Source organism: Orcinus orca, chromosome 6, assembly GCF_937001465.1.
Source record: "Orcinus orca chromosome 6, mOrcOrc1.1, whole genome shotgun sequence".
Classification (NCBI taxonomy): domain Eukaryota; kingdom Metazoa; phylum Chordata; class Mammalia; order Artiodactyla; family Delphinidae; genus Orcinus; species Orcinus orca.
Window position 1 is genome coordinate 112,549,995 of NC_064564.1, and position 18,048 is coordinate 112,568,042.

Sequence of the window (18,048 nt, forward strand, 5' to 3'; positions counted from 1 at the left end):
ATGTTCCTCACTCCAGCAATCTCAGGCAGTCCTTTCCACTAAAGCAGTTTTCCACCCCTGCTTGCACCTGTGATTAAAAACCACCTAAACCACCATGACCAAATGGGACAGCCAAGTGGCTAATGGCAGGGAAACGAAGTTCTTGGTGCCGTCATTCCCAACTCCCTTTAGGCTAGTGCCCAGAAGCCCCTTCCAGGTGGTACTTCAGGCTGCTCCGGTAGCTTTGTCTCAGTGTCCAGGTATTTGAGGTTCATTCATTGCATATCAAAGAAGGTGAAAGTGAGTGATGAACTCTAGAAACTCAAAAGGAACAGAACTAAGAAAAAGACAAGGGAGAGGCTTAGGAAAGGTGAAAGCGTTCATTAGAAAATAGTCTGTGACTGGTTTAAAGCAAACCAGGGTAGGTCTAGGAGCTGCTAATTAACTACAGAAGAGGACTCATAAAGGTCAGGTTCTTTGGTTGTCCCATCAGTGGTTCTGAACCACAGCTGTACACTGGAATGGAGAGCAAAGCCTTGAATCATGGGCCCTGGGCCCAGAACCCACCAAATGATTAAACTGGTTTGGGATGAAGAGCTTCTTTCCTGGGTGTTTATTATGTTTAATTCCCCAAGTTTTCTTTCTGACCAAGAACTTTATCTTGAGGAGCTCCATGAATGTGTCTCCAAAAAGCAGACTTCCTTTCTAGGTATCTTCTGAGCTAGTCCCATACAGGACAGAAATGTGTTGTCCACAGATTGCTGCTTCATCCCCAGATTCTGTCACCCTGGCCTCAATGACCACCATTTGACCACAAAGCCTAGGCTCCCCCAAGGAAGAGGCCACATCAGAAAGTCCACTGCTTGTCAAATAACCCTTTATTATTTTTCTTTGCAGTTCTTAACTCTGTGGAAAAGAAAAAAAAAAAAACCCTCTCAGTAATAGGACCAAAAAACCTTATCTCCCAACCCCACTATTGAGCACTTACAGAATTTTCCACCTTTTCCCCAAGGATACATTAGCTTCCCCTCCAGTTTTCACCCTAATTTTAAGCAAATCAATGCATAAGTCACTTACAGCTGGACATTCCACTGCACCACTGTTGATGTCATCTATGATGTCGTGAGGGTGGCGGCCATCAACATTGCAGCCCACAGACTGGGCGGTCCCCAGGATCTCTTTAATGGTTCCTATAATTAAGAAAAGGTAGAATCAGAGGGCCTGTCGTCCCTCACAATCCTCAGATACCAGTGGGGAAATACAGGCAAGGAGAGGAAAAACTTTTATGGAATACAGGAATAATCATCACTGCTCCCCTAATCCAAAATTCATAGCTCCATATATTTAAAAGCTCTGAATGCAAAAATGTCCACAGGTCCTATGATACCCAGATTCTTCCAAACCCAGAAAGACACCGCACCCCAATTTCAGGTCTTACAGAATAAAGTCCCCTCTAAGTGGGAAAATGCCACTAAGTGAATACATCTTGCGTGACAATTTAAGGCAGCCCCATACTGTTCTGTTCTTACCAGAGAGTTCTCTAGCTAAAGATCTATGCCGCATCTGTCGGGCAATGCTGACAATCTCATCAAAAGTGATGTTTCCACTGTGCTTAACTGCAGAAAATAAAAAACAGCAAAAGCTTTTTACCACCTGAGGCCAGAGCAGAGCAGACCAGTCAGTCCTCCCTCATCCATTTCTAACCTGTTCCCATGCTTTCGGCACAGAGTCATCCACATGAAGAACAACCCTGTTTCCTAAGCTGGGGTTTAGTATCAGCTCACCACTGGATTGCACCAGCCAAAAGAAAACTGGTCAGGTGCAGTGGCGGGTGGCTAGGGACAAAGTCAAGTCTTTGCTAACCTTAAGTGGAAAGGACTGTTTTGAAGAGGAGAAAAAACATGCTGAAGTGACTGAGGTTGATTAAAGCTGTCCATAGGGTCTGTCATCCAGCTAAGAAGCTGCTCTTTCTTGATTACTGGTTATCGTAAGTTTCTTCACCCTGCCTGAACATGTCCCTCCTGCAAGTATTGAGTGGGATCTGTTCCACACCAGGGATTGGGGAGAGCCACATGGCACTTCTTGGCAGTGCCTAGCTCTGTAACAGCTTAACAAATACCTGTGCCATCCCTAGGTTTCATTAAAGGGAGCACGTGCAGCTGTGTATCAAACACTGGGCACACAATACCACTCACATACTACCAGGGAAAAAGCCACTCACTGTTTTTCTGCTTCTTTCTGTCTCTTGGCGGTTCCTTGAGGGCTTTGATGATCAGGGCAGAGGCAGAAGGTACCACCTCAATCTGCAGAAGAGATTCTCAATGGGAACAACATACCCTACCCCACCCTCCAATGAGAACAACTAATACTACCATGCACCTTGGCTCTCAGAATCCATGGGGCCAGATGCCACATTTACTGTACATTCAGGTTAATTTTCACAACCTGAAACACGTCCTACCCCAGCAAACATAAGTGATTTACCCAGTGTCTCAAAAGTGAGAAGAGTTAATATCTGACCCATGCTCTCAAAAGCCTTCCCCACAGATAAAATTGCTCTTACCTCACCACTGGTGGCAGGTGACCATGTCAGCAAAAAACCTTCCTCCCAGCAATCCCTACCTCTGCCCTCCCTCAAACCAAGTACCTGGGCCTGTCGGTTCTGAATGGTCAGTTTCACTGTAATCCTCAGACCCTTCCAATCACCAGTTGCCTTGGCGATGTCATCACCAACTTTTTTTGGAGACTGCAGAAATAAAAGGTATATGATCACACCAGGCCCCACATGGAAGCAGTCTGGAAATCTGCCCGGTCCTCCTCACTTGGCAGCACAAGCAAGCTGTTTGAAACACGTTTAACTTTGCCTGCCCAATTGAGGCACGGCTATCACCATACTAAACTGGAAAACTGAGGCTGCAGGTTTAGTTGGTCCAGGGCTGTAAACTGCAGGTTCAAGGCCACAATGGGACCAGGGCCCTTATCTACCTACCCTCTCCTAAGGACCTATGTGGTAATTTTCAACTCTCTTACATCTGAATCACCGGGGGTCTCTTTAAAGGCACCAGGTCCTTGTGTCTGACCAACCCTAGTCAATCTGTGGGGATGAGGTCTGGGCATTTGCCCCTTTACAATTCCCTAAACAGGAGAGATGTCCAGTGAGTGCCAGCTGAGCTAAGGGACAAGGAAGAGTAATGAGGACACTGCTTAAGCAAAACCATGGTGGGAGAGCTTTTCAGACAGGAGACCACTGCTCAAGGAATAAAGGCCTGATTATATTCATGAAAAAGGAAGTTCAGTAAAGAGTATAAAATGGAGGAAAAAGCAGGTAAATAAGTCTGAGTCTAAGTAAAGCTAATCATATTAACCAGTAGCTTCAGAGCAGAGTTGTTTATACAAGCTACTGTAACATTCACCGAGATCTTCATGTCACACCCCATTTTATCTTCCCAGCAGCCATTATGCCCATCTCCCTAGGAAACAGGCCAAGTAGGCAATGCAGTGTCACTAAGCCACTCTTGACTTCAAAAACCTCCTCTATCCCGTCTCTCAGGGACACAAAGAACAGCAGCTAAGAGGCACTGGAAAGTTACAGGTTCAAGGTACCAGGTTCCATCTTTACCTACAACCTTTCTGTGACGGCTAGTACCAGTTCAGGCCTAGCTAGGGATGGCAATCGCTCACTGTCAGGGACACCTCAGACACAATCGTGTTTGCACAAGCCAGAGTCGAACTCTGCTCTCCGCATACAAAAAGCGCCCCTCCACAAGGATGACTTACCAGACCCAGGGGGCCAATCTTGGGGGCCAGGGCAGACGTGGCACCGACTTCCCCACCGGTGCACCTCAGGTACACTGGGAGAAAGAAAGGATCAGAGCCTCCGCAAGGGGAGCCCCCACGTCACAGCCCTCCCAACGCATCTTTCCGTGCCTGGCCACACCACCTTCTGCCTCTTCTCAAAACAGCCCCAAGAGGGCTTCCCTGGTGGCGCAGTGGTTGAGAGTCCGCCTGCCGATGCAGGGGACATGGGTTCGTGCCCCGGTCCGGGAAGATCCCACATGCCGCAGAGCGGCTAGGCCCGTGAGTCATGGCTGCTGAGCCTGCGCGTCCGGAGCCTGTTCTCCGCAACGAGAAAGGCCACAACAGTGGGAGGCCCGCGTACGGCAAAATAAAAAAAAAAAAAAACACACAGCCCCAAGAACCTCGGGGGGAGCGAGGCAGGACACCCCTCCCCGCAAGACGTGGACCGCTCCAAGCGCCACGTGGGACAGCGGCCTTCCGCTTGGCTACCGCTGCAGAGGCCCACACCGCGCCGGCGTGGAGGAAGCCCCGGACGCCGGCCAACGCAGCCTAGGGGGACGTGCCCGGAGACAAACCTTACCCTAAGGGTGGGGGCTGCAAAGCCGCCACAGGTCGTCCGGTCCTGCTCCCCCATCTACACGTGGGGAAGCTGAGGCCCAGAAAGCGGGTCGGCCAGGACCACACAGCGCCCCGAACGCAGCACCAGAGGGCCAACCTCTAGGGGGCAGCGGCTCTAAAACCCGCCGTGGGAAAGGCAATTGCGGCGGAGGCCGCAAGCCGGACGGAACGCGGGGAGGGATGCGCCATCCCGAAGCCCCGGCCACATCTAAAGCACGCACCGACTTTGATCTCGTTGGGGTCGAACTTAGGCGGCATGGTGGAGGCGGCTGGTGTCGGATGAACCCGGATTCGGGACGACCGAAGAAAGTTGCACCTTAGCCTCCGAGCCGAAAACCGAAAGACCGGAAGGTGGGGCACTTGCGCCAGTTAAAGTCCTGAAAGCGCGGCTCTCGCGAGAACTGCCGTCTCCGCCCATCTTGCAGCGACGCCCTTGGTGCCATATTGCTTGTGGGCAGGCACCTAAGGCTGAAGGCTGGAGAAGGAGGCACCGCGGTGAGCTGCAGCTAGGGGTTCTGAAGCGGGGTTCGGGGCAGTTCTCCCGGGGGAGGCAGACAACAGAGCGCTGCTCCCGAGATCTCAGGCTCCGTTGCTGCCCATTCTCCCTGAGGGTCACCCCATAGTTCCTGTCATTCTATCCCAGAACCCCGCCTCTCTCCTGCGGGTCCGCACCAGCGTTCCGAGACCCCACGACCACGGCAATCCCCTACCCCCTTCTAATTCCCTCGTGATGTGGGCATTTTAGCTATTAAAACAATTTTATTAGAGTCTAAATCCGGTCCAACTCTTAATTCTAAGATTCTGCGGTCTTCGGTCTCAGACTTCGTCATCCTGGTCTGCATGACTTTCGGAGATTCTGAGTTTTGGTCCCCAGTTCCTGCGTTTGGAGGAGAGCAGACTGTGGCTCCGCCGGGCCCGTGCCGGGTAGTCTGTCACCCGGCGTCCATGACCAAGACCTGCGAGTGATCGGCCTGCCTTGAGGTCCACCAGAGGGAACGAACGTCGGAGACCTGTGTATCCGCAAAGCAAGGTTGGGCACTGCCCACCCCAGCCAGGGGAGGAGGGTGTGGCTCTTCCTATCTGGGCTGGACGTCGGGGGAGGGGATGCATGAGGCGTGGACATCCGGGAGCAGGTCGGGAAGAGCTGATCTTCTAGGGGGAATGGAGGAGAGGTGGCCGTTGGGGAGGAAGTGAGGGAAAGTTAGTCATTGGGAAGCAGGCGGATAAGAGCTGGTCATCAGGGAGAGATGGGGAGGGCTGTTTTTAGATCATTCCCCATCCCTGCAGACAGGTGGGGTGACAAGAGGAGCCTGAGCCAGCTCTGCAGGCTTGGCCAGCTCCCCAGACAGCCTTCACCTCTATAGGCAGGGACCTGTGATCTCTACGCCGCCCCTTGAGGAATGGGTGTGTGTCTTCTTCAACTGCATCTTCTCCCTGGCCCCTTTCTCCCTAGATCCTTCAGCTGTAGTAGGCCCTGAATAAATGTTTGTTAGATGTGTGGTGCTACGTGGTTAACATTTATTGGGCACTCATCATGTGCCAGGTACTGTGCTATGGGCTTTGCAAATATGGAAATCACTGGATCCAAATAGAACCAAGTGTTGGTAACATTACTCACACTTTACAGATGAGGAGACTGAGGCTCAGAGAGGTGAACCAAGGGGACATGGTTGATGGGTGACAGATCTGGGATTTAAAACCAGTTAAACAAAGAAAAAACAAAAAAAGAAAAAAAATTCTATTTCATCCCAAAGCCCATGCTGTTAACCATAAGCTTCCCTGTATGGTTACTTCCTGGCCCATTGCTGTCCCATATCAAATCTGATATTTTCTGGTACCAGGCAGGCAGTGAGCACCTGGCTTCTGAGTTCAGGACGGTATACTTAATGTGTGCTAAGTTACTGAAGCACCAAGGAGTTGGGCAGACGCCACAGGATCGGGACTTGAAAGAGCAGAGTTCCAGGCTGGTTTTGCTGCGATCCAGGCTGTATAACCCGATCGCTGAACTTGATGAGCATCCGTTTTGTTACTAGAAAGAACGCTGTGGTGAGAATCAAATGGAATAATAACTGTGAGAGTGGCAAGATGCCTGAGGATTGCTGTTGAGCTTTTATTTAGCTCCGAAATCTCTTTGGTTATGATGTAGTTGAGTTCCCCAGGGTCAAGGTCAGTGCTGGCTAAAGCCATGCAGTGTTTGGTTTGCTGATGCCACTCTGATAGTCTTTCAGGGCCTACAAGGGATTCATCAGCCAAGTCTGTTAGAGTTCTCAAGGAGCATCCTTGGGAAGGACCTGAGGAAACTTCTCCAAGTCAACCCCCTTGTCTAACATGGAGGAGAGATGGGGGCCCAGAATGGGGAAAGGGTATGCCAGGGTCTCACAGTGGGTCAGGGGCAAATGTGGGCTCAAACCCAGGTCATCTGGCTTGCTGTTGCGCTCTTTCCACATACTGCTGCTTATTTTTAGTCAACAAAGAACAGAGTGTTGAGCACCTGCTGTGCCAGGCTCAGGGCACGGACTGATGGTCAAGATGGACACAGCCCCTGCCCACAAGGAACTTATAGTCCCGCAGATCAGCTACATGCTCTGTGTTACTGTGCTACCTGTCTTGGGTGTTGGGGACCTGTGACAGAGTCCCCAGGCCCTAACTTCTCTCCTGTGACCTAGTGTTGTGAAGATCGCTCTAGGAAAAAGGAAGGATGCCACTCTTCTTCCGGAAGCGGAAACCCAGTGAGGAGGCTCGGAAGCGGCTGGAGTACCAGATGTGTCTGGTGAGGGAAAATGGATTTCCTCTGAGCCCATCCCCATCACCACCTCTGCCCCACGCAACAGGGCTCCACACTGCAGTTGCCCTCCATAAGCCGATCACACTTCTCATTACTCGCTCACGCTCTTCCCTGCTGGACCTCAAGCCCCATTAAAGCAGAGATCATTGGTCCACCTTCAGAATGGACTAGTTGAACCGGATGGTGTCTGTGATCTCTTGAAGCCCCTTAATCCTATGTCTCTTTGCCTGATTTGCCCACTCTGGAAGGATGGACCCTCTTTTTTTAACTGTTTTTATCCCTAGGCAAAAGAAGCTGGGGCAGATGACATTCTTGACATCTCTAAATGTGAGCTCTCAGAGGTAAACTGGGGTGGTGGTTTGCCTGTGAATTTTTGTCTGCCCTTCTTTCTTAGATCACGTGTCCCTAGGAAAGCTAGATGTGGACTGAGGCTTTTAAAAGGCCAGAAGCTCCTGTCAAGAGGTGTTTCCTTAGGTTTTGTTCTTGTCCGAGAGAATTGAGATGATCTTCTGGCTTCAGCATAGTCTTTAAGAGTCACAGAGTCTAGAAAATGTACTCATGGATTCCTAGGGCACTGGGAGAGCCTGGGATTCTCTGCCAAGCACCAGAGATCTTTCTTTTGCCTCTCATAGCGTTCCTGTTGGGGGTGAGGTGGGTGGGTGGGCAGGTAGTCACCCGATAGCTGATTGGAAGGGAGGGCTTCCACCCGAGCAGCGTTCCTCCCAGCTTTCCCCAGGCTTAGACTTATTCACCTCCTGCCCCGTCTCTCCCCAACGCGTGTGCCACTCAGAACACAAGTTAAAAACTGGCAGGAGGGGAGGCACTGATCCTTCTTTATCTTATCTTAGATTCCATTTGGGGCTTTTGCAACATGCAAAGTTCTGCAGAAGAAGGTGAGACAGATCTTCATTTTCAGAGAATTATTTATTGCTTGTTTGCTTGTTTGAAATCAGGTGGGAATTCTAGGAGTTGTCTTCCTTGCACAGACATCCCCCTTCTCTCTGAATCGCACCCTTTCAGTCTGCAGCAGGTGTGTTCACAGGAGAGCAGGCTTTGGCATCAGGCTGCCCTGGCTTTGCAGTCCTGGCTTTGCCCCTCCTGAATTGGGCAACTTCCTTAGGCTCTTACATCTCAGTTTCTTCATCTGAGAAGACATATGAAATGAAGACATCCGTAGTTCTACTCTCGCAGAGCTTTTATTAGAATTACAAGTGAGGTATGTAGGCAGGTAGAAAGAGAGATAAATGCCCCAAGTATAATGCCTGCCACATAGTAGACACTGAGTAACCGCATTGTTATTAATAATAAAAACTACGGGACTTCCCTGGTGGCGCAGTGGTTAAGAATCCACCTGCCAATGCAGGGGACATGGGTTCGGGCCCTGGTCGGGGAAGATCCTACATGCTGCGGAGCACCTAAGCCCGTGCACCACAACTACTGCGCCTGCGCTCTAGAGCCCGTGAGCCATAACTACTGAGTCGGCGAGCCACAACTACTGAAGCCCACGTGCCTAGAGCCCATGCTCTGTAGCAGGAGAAGCCACCGCAATGAGAAGCCTACGCACTGCAACGAAGAGTAGCCCCCGCTTGACACAACTAGAGAAAGCCCACGTGTAGCAACGAAGACCCAATGCGGCCAAAAATAAATAAGTAAATAAATTTATTTATTTATTTATTTATTTATTTATTTGAATAATAATAAAAACTACACTCATTTCATTCTGGTCACCCAGGGGAGATTAAGAGTGGAATGAATGATTTTTCAGAAAGGCATTGCAGACTTGAATGCAGGTAGGTAAGAGTATTCTGAATGAAGTGTCTAAATGAAGGTAGGTCAAATGTGTTCCATACCAGCAGAGTAGTGAGCTCCTCGACACTGGCAGTGTCCACGCAGGGGTTGCCGCCTAACAAAAACAGCAATAGATGACTCGGATTGGACCACATGCCAGCCCTGGGCTAAGTGGTTTTTGTCTGTTAGCTTGTTAATCATCAATGGCAGCCCTCAGACAGAAATTTATTATTCTCTGTTTTCCACAAGAAGATACTGAAGCTGAGGGAGGTTAAGATCAGGTCAGCTGCACGGGGATCCCTTCTCGGGATGGAAGGTAGAATTAGACCTCTAAGGTCCCTTTCACCCTGGAAACACCAGATTTTAAGGTCGTCTGGTTCCACTTTTGGAGACATCCCTTGTGACATCTGCAAGAGCGGAGAACCGGGCAGGGCGGGGCTGCTGGCAGCCTGAGCTGAGCTGGCTGCCCCGCCTCCAGCCTCCCTCCCTACTGCTCTTCTTCAGCCTAACATGTCAAAAATCTTTTCCACACAGGTGTTGATTGTCCACACGAATCACCTCACTTCCCTGCTTCCTAAATCCTGCAGCCTCCTGAGTCTCGCCACCGTCAAGGTACTGGGGCCCTTCTCCCAGGCGTCAGGGACTCTGCGTGGTGTTCCAGGTGGTAGCCAGCATCCCCGCTCCCTTCACGCGTCCTCTGTCAGAGTTTATGCCAGACGTGCCTAGTGTCACGGTGACTCTGGGGTTTAGTCAGCATGGTTTATCGGGCACCTTGTCTGTGCTTTGTGTGGGGTGCACTTGCAGAGAGAAGCAGCCCCAGGCCCTGCCCTTAGGGAGCTAGGTGGAAAGGCAAACCATAAGCTCATAGCAAGTGAGCTGGCAGAGAGCAGGGAGACCAATGGGCCCAAACAGGAAGGAATAGGAGAGACACCAGGTGTTGTGTGGTCAGTGCGTGAAAGCTTGGTGAGCTGGGGCACCTCCCTCCTGACCGTCAGCTCCCGCAGGACAAGGACTGGGATATAGCCACAGTATATGTGAGGTGAGACCCCAGGGTGGTTCCGCAGGAACATAAGCTGTGGCAGTGGGTATACACACTGGGAGAAAAGACCGGCAGCACAGGCATCAAGGTGGTTTCTATGGCTCTTGATGGTGTGCAGGGATTAGGGGTCGTTTTTACTTCTCTTCATTTTTCTGGTCCAACGTGCATTATTTTTATAATCAGAAAAAAGATAACATTAAAAAACGTTTATGTTTATGTATATATTTCATATATATGCATTTTATAGTATGTATGTGCACACACACACATATATATATATATATATATTTCCTGTTTTTTGCTCATTTTCATTGTTAAAAACATTAGGGAAGGGCTTCCCTGATGGCGCAGTGGTTGAGAGTCCACCTGCCGATGCGGGGTATGCGGGTTCGTGTCCCGGTCCGGGAGGATCCCACGTGCCGTGGAGCGGCTGGGCCCGTGAGCCATGGCCGCTGAGCCTGCGCGTCCGGAGCCTGTGCTCCGCAATGGGAGAGGCCACAACAGTGAGAGGCCGGCGTACCGAAGGAAAAAAAAAAAACATTAGGGAATACAGTTAAGCATAAGGAAAAACATACAATTTCACACTCTAGGGAACTACTATCAATGTTTTATTGCATATTTGGTAGTATTTTACTAGGCAAGTATGTATTTATACCATGAGGCGTTTTTAACGTGAATATCTATGCATACTCTCTCATAGCTAGCTGTTTTCACTCAACAGTAAAAATAAATATTTGATAAATAAGAGAATGAAGTGGTATGATACTTTTAGAAAGGAAATGAGACGGAATGATCATTTAGTTGGGGAGGAAGGGTCGGTGCTCCTGCTTTCAACACCAGAGGCGTGGGGCACCCCTGCCCAACCTCACCCTTGTCTCTCCGGAGCCTGAAATCAGAGGGCCTTTCTCAGCTGGTGACTTCTAGGTGTTAAACTTGTTCCCCTTCCGCAGGTTCTGGATCTTCATGATAATCAGCTGACAGCCCTTCCTGATGATATAGGGCAGCTGACAGCCCTCCAGGTATGGCTTCAGGAAACAGAAAACCCACCTCTGACCACCTAAGTAAGAAATGGCAGCCACACAGACCTGGAATGTTCTGGTCGCGCTCTTTCTAGCCAGGGCTGCACTTGGTGCCACCGGCTCCTCCCCCTTTGCTCTTGAGATGCCCAGTGATGGCGTCAACATAGCAGTCTGGGCTGTGGGCATCTCTCCACCATGTTTTTGGCATGTGCTTTTGGGATTTCATCATGAGCTTCCGCAACTTTAAAGGAAAAGAGCGCCCAGAGAGTCTACCTTTTCCAGATGATGAGTTCAGCACTCCGCCTCACTTCTGCTCCTTGTCAGCGGCAGCCCCTGCATTTACGGAGCGTTCCCTGCATGCCAGCTCCAAGCTAAGCGTTGCGCTTGCGCTGTCGGCTGATTGATTCCTCACAGCCACTCTGCGAGGCAGGTGTTAGCATCATCCCCGGTTCACAGAGGAAGCCGCGCCGTCCTTCACACTCAGATTAAAATCCCTTCTCTTCACTGTGCCCCATCAGACCCTGTACGCTGGGCCCTCCTGTCTTCCCAGCCTCCTTTCCTTCTCTCTCCCCTCCACTGTCTGCACTCATCTCCTAAAACCCTCCGGCCCTCTGCGCCCCACCGCCGGCAGGGCGTCTCCACAAGGCTCTTCCTTCTGCCCGAGTAGCGCTTCCTCCGTCTCAACCCAAATGTCCCTGCAAATCCTCCCCGACGCCCCCGTCCAGGTGGATCCACGTTGTTCGCCTGTCTCAACCCGCGTATTTCCCTGAGAGCGCTGATTGCAGTCTGTAATCACTAGTTATGCTCAGCTGGCTCCCCTCCCGAACTGTCGTCTCTGTGCGGGCAGCGTCCTCACCTAGCGCACTGCCTCCCACGTGGAGGAAACTCAAGATGACTTGAATGAACTACCCTGCGAGGTGGGTGCTGTTACCACATTTACAGAAGAGAGAACGGGTCCAGAGGGATGACTGTAACTTGCCCAGGGTCACGTGGAGAACGTGTGGCTCAATAGTAGTAACTGCCCCACTGAGAGAGCCACAGTGAATACCAGGGTGTAGGATCTTTGGGGAATTGTTTACGTATATATTTTTGTAGAATTGCTGCATTCGCTGTTTTGTAACCTTTGGATACCTGATAATAACTCGTAACCATCCTTTGCTTCATCAAATATTCATCTGCCACATTATTTTTAACGTGCTTCCCTTTCCATCGTATCTATTTTTAATGGCTTCCTCGTGTGTCATCCTGTCAGCCTCGCTCATCTCATGATGCCACATCCTGGAGGGAGTGTGGCCTTCGGGATCCAGCGAGCCCGGGTTTCAATCTTGGCACCACCAGCTGCCGGCCTTGAAGTCTTGGCCAGACCCCATTGCCTTTATGCAGCTCAGCTTCCTTCTGCTAACACAGGGATAACTAGGCCTCAACACACGCTGCCTCACCTGGATCCCTGAATCTGCTCGTCCCCTTCTTCCTCCCGCCCTGATTGTGGGACCATTGTTGGCTATTTTGTGGTCAATATAAATGATACAACCTCAGCAAGAACTAGGTTCAAAGTCTGGCTTTGCCCTCCTGGACACATGACTTCACCGCTCTGAGCCTCAGTTTTCCCATCTCTCAAATTTGATCATAACAATCTTTATCTTCCTCACAGGGCTGTCAGGAGATAAAGAGGTGTGTGTGGTGCCCAGATGATGCCTGGCCTGAAGCAGGGTAGACACTGTTGTCTGTGTGTGCGCGTTCTCACGCCATTTCCCCCTCTTTCTTAGGTCTTGAATGTGGAAAGGAACCAACTGACGTATCTCCCACGTTCCATTGGGAACCTGATCCAGCTCCAGACCCTCAACGTGAAAGGTAGGGGCCAGGAAGCCCTGTCCGTGTGACCCTTGGTCAGCTCTGGGCTGACCCAACCGGCATCCACAGGGTGCTCCTCCTGAGAACCATTGAGCACGAGGGCAGCCAGCCCCCAGGTGTCACTCTAAACTGTCTGACTTCCTGTTTAGTCCATCTGTCTTCATGGTAACCAGAGACAGGGCATCTGGAGGGTTCCTGTGACTCCTCCGAGCCAGGGCCTCACAGGGAGGAGGGCAGATGATGTTGACAGCTAGGCCCCGAGGCCCAGTCACTGGTGTTTAGAATGTGGTGGACTGACTGGGCGAGAGTGATTCTGAATAGCGCTTCCCGCCACTGAAGAGCACCTCCAAATTCAGCGGTGCCATGAGCCTCATGACAAGTCCCTGAGGTAGGGAGAGGACGGAGATCTTATCCCCAATTTACACATGAGGAAAACGAGGCTCAGAGAGCAGTGACTTGCTCCAGACCACCCAGTGCGATAGTGACACGGCCGAGATTCTAATGCGTGCCTCCCCCAACTCTTTCATTTCTTTTTGGCCTTAAGCACTTTCTGTACAGAATGCCCCAGTTTACCTGTTTGTAACATATAAATAATGATAAAAATAACGGTACCCAACTTACTAATCACTTACTATGTGATGGGCACTGTGCTGAGCACCTCATATGCATAATCTCATTGAATCCCTCAATATTCCTATGAGGCCAAATAGTATTACCATCCGCATTTTACAGATGAGGAAACTGTGGTCCAGGGAGGTCGTCAGTTTTCCACAGTCACTCAGCTGATTAAGTGGTGGAATGGGAACTTGAACCCAGGTCACTGAAACTCCACTGCCATGTTTTTCCTTATGGAGCCTCAGGTTACAGGCCCTGGCACGTGCCCCAGGCTCAGAGGGGGGCACCCTCCTCCCTGGGTCCTCGCAGGAGTCAGGCAGGAAGATGGTGAAGGGGTTTTGGGGTGCTGAGCTGTGCCATTGGGATCCCCCCAGACAACAGGCTGAAGGAGCTTCCAGACACCTTGGGGGAGCTTCGGAGCCTGCGTACCCTCGACATCAGTGAAAGCGAGATTCAGAGGTTGCCGCAGATGCTGGCGCACGTTCGAACCCTGGAGGTAGGTGGGGAGATGTTCTCACCTGGGGTCCTACCTGGCCTTCCCACCGCTGCCTTCCCACATTCCTGGAGGCCTGCCCTGGTCACAGGGTGCTGGGGTCACAGAGGTCTCAACGTCCTCAGGGCCTCACAGAGCCTGAAGTGTGAACCGTTGTAATTATGTGACTTTTGCTGCCATGATGGAGGCAGGAAAACAGATTTCTGGAGTGAAGAGATAATGCCAAGTCCTGATGGGGTTAATTAACATTCTATGAAAGACATGGTATTTGAGCCAGACCTTGAAAGAGGAAAAAGCTTTGGGGAAGTAGACACAGGTAACGGGAGCATTCCAGGTGGAGGAAACAGTTCGGGAAAAGGCAGGAGGTGGGAAAGCCCAGGACACGTTAAGGGAAGAGCAGGGAAGCTGATGTGGTTGGAAGTTGCTGTGCCTGGAGGGTCCAGGGCATAAACAGCCTGGGCGCCATCAGGGAGGGAGTGGCCTCAGCTTGGAGCTGCAGAAACTGAGATTCATCAGAGCAGGGGGTAGTGGGCAGGGGAAGGTGAGCACCGGGGACACTGTGTTAGTCTCCCAGGGCTACCCTAACGGAGCACCCCAGGCTGGGGAGCTTAAACAATAGACTTTTCTTCTCTCACGTTCCTGGAGGTTGGAAGTCCAAGATCAAGGTCTCGGCAGGGTTGGTTTCTTCTGAGGCCTCTCTCCTTGGCTTGTGGACGGCTGTCTTCTCCCTGTGTCCTCACATCATCCTCCCTCAGTATGTGTCTGTGTCCTAATTTCATCTTTTAAGGACACCAGTTGATACTGGATTAGGGCCCAGACAGGTGACTTTGTTTCAAACTTGATTACCTCTTTAAAGACCTTACATCTTGATCGCGTTGAGCAGTGAGGTGAATGACATATAAAAAGGGGTCCCCTTGTGTCTGCAGACTCTGAGCCTGGACGCGTCATCCATGGTCTACCCCCCACAGGAGGTGTGCGGCGCCGGCACTGAGGCCATTCAGCAGTTCCTCTGCAAAGGTAAAGCCAGGCAGCCTGCCTCCTTCACTCAGGGAGCACCAGATGTGACCCCTGGGACTGCTCTGCGCCAACCAGGTGGCTGGGGGTGGCCACGGTCCCTGCCTGCTCAGAGCTCTCCAGATCTGGCAGGAGAAACAGGCAAAGCAGATCGGCACACAAGGAAGTACGATTACCGATTGTGGCTACAAGAGAGTAGAATCGGGCATCTGGTTTAGGCTGGGCCCTCGGGGAAGGTCTTTGCAAGAAAGTGGCTCGACTGAAACCTGAGGGATGATTAGAAAAGAGAGAAGGATGTTCCTGGCAGAAGGAGGTGCATGTTGCAGGGCCTGGAGGGGCGGGGGAGTGGGAAGCATGATGGAGAGAAGGCCAAGTGGCTGGGTGCAAAAGTAGAGGCGAGAGGAACAGATGAGGCTGGAGAGGGTACCTGGCCGGTATCAAACAGGAGAGGGATTTGATCAGATTTGCTTTTTACAAAGACCACTCCAGCTGCAGTAAAGAGGAGGGATTGGAGGAAGCAAGGACGGGGACCAGTTAGGAAGTCATTGGGGTCGTCCAGGAGAGAGGCCACCATGGGTTGGACTTGGAGGAGTGGCTAGAACCCAGGGCCACCCCTGGACTGGGTGCCAGGAGGGGAAAGCAGTACACCCAGTTACCTCCTGTCAGCCTGGATGTTCTTAATTAGGGGCTCTTGTCCACCTGTGGAAATTTTAGAACATGGCCAAGACTTGCATACATATGGTCATCTGATTTATGACAGAGGTGCCATTGCAAAGCAATGAGAAAGAAAAGCAAAGGTCTTTTCAATAAACAATTCTGAATCAATTGGATATTCATGTGGGAAAAAAAAAGAACATTAACCTAATCTCTTCCTTAGACAGGCAGCACTAACCATAAAAGACTGATAGATTAGATTTCATTAAATCAAAAACTTCTCCTCTTCAAAAAACACCATATGGGGAAAGAAAAGGCAAGCCATAAAGTTGAAGTTGATATCTGCAATGCATACATATCCAACAAAGGACTTACTCCCAGGAGATAAAAAGAACGCCTACAGATCAATAAGGAAAAGCTGTTGTCAAAAGACTTGAATCAGAATTTTATAGAAGAGAATATCCAGAGGGCCAATAGTATCTGAAAAAAGTGCTCAACATCGTTTTAGTCAATTTAAAAGATGCAAATTAACCCAGGGATGCAAGGATTCTTCAGTATACTCAGATCAGTCAATGTGATACACCACATTAACAAATTAAGGAATAAAAACCTTATGATCATCTCAATAGATATAGAAAAAGCTTTTGACAAAATTCAACACCCATTTATGATAAAAACTCTCCAGAAAATGGGCATAGAGGGAACCTATCTCAACATAATAAAGGCCATATACGACAAACCCACAAGCATCATACTCAATGGTGAAAAACTGAAAGCATTTCCACTAAGATCAGGAACAAGACAAGGATGTCCACTCTCACCACTCTTATTCAACATAGTTTTGGAAGTCCTAGCCACAGCAGTCAGAGAAGGAAAAGAAATAAAAGGAATCCAAATTGGAAAAGAAGAAGTAAAACTGTCACTGTTTGCAGATGACATGATACTATACATAGAGAATCCTAAAAATGCCACCAGAAAACTACTAGAACTAATCAATGAGTTTGGTGAGGTTGCAGGATACAAAATTAATGCACAGAAATCTCTGGCATCCCTATACACCAACAGCGAAAAATCAGAAAGAGAAATTAAGGAAACACTCCCATTTACCACTGCAACAAAAAGAATAAAATACCTGCCTAATAGGAATAAACCTGCCTACGGAGGCGAAAGACTTGTACTCAGAAAACTATAAAACACTGATGAAAGAAGTCAAAGATGACATGAACAAATGGAGAAATATACCATGTTCTTGGATTGGAAGAATCAACATTGTGAAAATAACTATACTACCCAAAGCAATCTACAGATTCAGTGAAATCCCTATCAAACTACCAATGGCATTCTTCACAGAATTAGAACAAAAAATCTTACAACTCGTATGGAAACACAAAAGACTCCGAATAGCCAAAGCAATCTTGAGAAAGAAAAACGGAGTTGGAGGAATCAGGCCCCCAACTTCAAACTATACCACAAAGCTACAGTAATCAAGACAGTATGGTACTGGCACAAAAACAGAAATATAGATCAATGGTACAGGATAGAATGCCCAGAGATAAACCCACACACATATGGGCACCTAATTTATGACAAAGGAGGCAAGAACATACAATGGAGAAAAGACAGCCTCTTCAATAAGTGGTGCTGGGAGAACTGGACAGCTTACATGTAAAAGAATGAAATTAGAACACTACCTAACACTGTACATGAAAATAAACTCCAAATGGATTAAAGACTTAAATATAAATAAACTCCAAATGGATTAAAGACTTAAATATAAGACCAGACACTATAAAACTCTTAGAGGAAAACATAGGAAAAACACTCTTTACATAAACCACAGCAAGGTCTTTTTTGACCCACCTCCTAGAGTAACAGAAATAAAAACAAAAACAAACAAATTGGACTTAATTAAACTTAAAAGCTTTTGCACAGCAAAGGAAACCATAAACAAGACAAAAAGACAACCCTCAGAATGGGAGAAAATATTTGCCAATGAAACAACAGACAAAGGATTAATCTCCAAAATATACAAACAGCTTGTGGAGCTCAATATCAAGAAAGCAAACAATCCAGTTAAAAAATGGGCAGAACAAGAGGGAGGGGATATGGAGATGTATGTATACGTATAGCTGATTCACTTTGTTATACAGCAGAAACTAACACACCTCTGTAGAGCAATTATACTCCAATAAAGATGTTAAAAAAAAAATGGGTGGAGGACCTAAATAGACATTTCACCAAGGAAGACATACAGATGGCCAAGAGGCACATGAAAAGATGCTCAACATCACTAATTGTTAGAGAAATGCAAGTCAAAACTGCAATGAGGTATCACCTCATGCCGGTCAGAATGGCCATTATCAAAAAAGCTAGAATCAATAAATGCTGGAAAGGG

The 18,048-nt window shown here is 49.2% G+C and overlaps 2 protein-coding genes, 1 long non-coding RNA gene and 1 other non-coding gene across 9 annotated transcripts in view; 1 reads left to right on the plus strand and 3 right to left on the minus strand.

Annotated features, from left to right (window-relative positions):
• Positions 1 to 834: 834 nt before the first annotated feature.
• RPL12 (ribosomal protein L12) lies at positions 835 to 4,745 on the minus strand. Its single transcript, XM_004269199.4, has 7 exons — positions 4,617 to 4,745; positions 3,757 to 3,830; positions 2,627 to 2,725; positions 2,201 to 2,282; positions 1,509 to 1,595; positions 1,057 to 1,169; positions 835 to 885 (listed from the first exon to the last, which is right to left on the minus strand). Exons 1-7 carry the CDS (start codon positions 4,651 to 4,653, stop codon positions 880 to 882), a joined length of 498 nt encoding a protein of 165 aa, XP_004269247.1. The 5' UTR covers positions 4,654 to 4,745; the 3' UTR covers positions 835 to 879.
• Positions 1,682 to 1,811, minus strand: LOC117201120 (small nucleolar RNA SNORA65). The gene has a single exon (XR_004483076.1). It is a non-coding gene; the product is annotated as a small nucleolar RNA SNORA65 (small nucleolar RNA).
• Positions 4,746 to 4,754: 9 nt separating the features above from the next.
• The window catches only part of LRSAM1 (leucine rich repeat and sterile alpha motif containing 1), a 46,072-nt gene continuing 32,778 nt past the window's right edge, over positions 4,755 to 18,048 (plus strand). For 5 of the 6 annotated variants that reach the window (XR_007478154.1, XM_033427161.2, XM_049711559.1 and 2 more), the window contains exons 1-10: positions 4,755 to 4,890; positions 5,194 to 5,425; positions 7,062 to 7,165; positions 7,465 to 7,521; positions 8,029 to 8,073; positions 9,503 to 9,580; positions 10,958 to 11,026; positions 12,793 to 12,877; positions 13,867 to 13,988; positions 14,912 to 15,002. Coding sequence is in view for 5 of the 6 variants with exons in the window: in XM_033427161.2 (XP_033283052.2) it covers positions 7,094 to 7,165; positions 7,465 to 7,521; positions 8,029 to 8,073; positions 9,503 to 9,580; positions 10,958 to 11,026; positions 12,793 to 12,877; positions 13,867 to 13,988; positions 14,912 to 15,002 (619 nt within the window). In the remaining variant the exon portion in view is untranslated. The remainder of the gene's footprint in view (positions 4,891 to 5,193; positions 5,426 to 7,061; positions 7,166 to 7,464; positions 7,522 to 8,028; positions 8,074 to 9,502; positions 9,581 to 10,957; positions 11,027 to 12,792; positions 12,878 to 13,866; positions 13,989 to 14,911; positions 15,003 to 18,048) is intronic. The other variant, XM_033427162.2, reaches the window with a different exon arrangement.
• Positions 10,286 to 10,720, minus strand: LOC125964872 (uncharacterized). The gene is made up of 2 exons (XR_007478165.1): positions 10,559 to 10,720; positions 10,286 to 10,341 (listed from the first exon to the last, which is right to left on the minus strand). It is a non-coding gene; the product is annotated as an uncharacterized LOC125964872 (long non-coding RNA).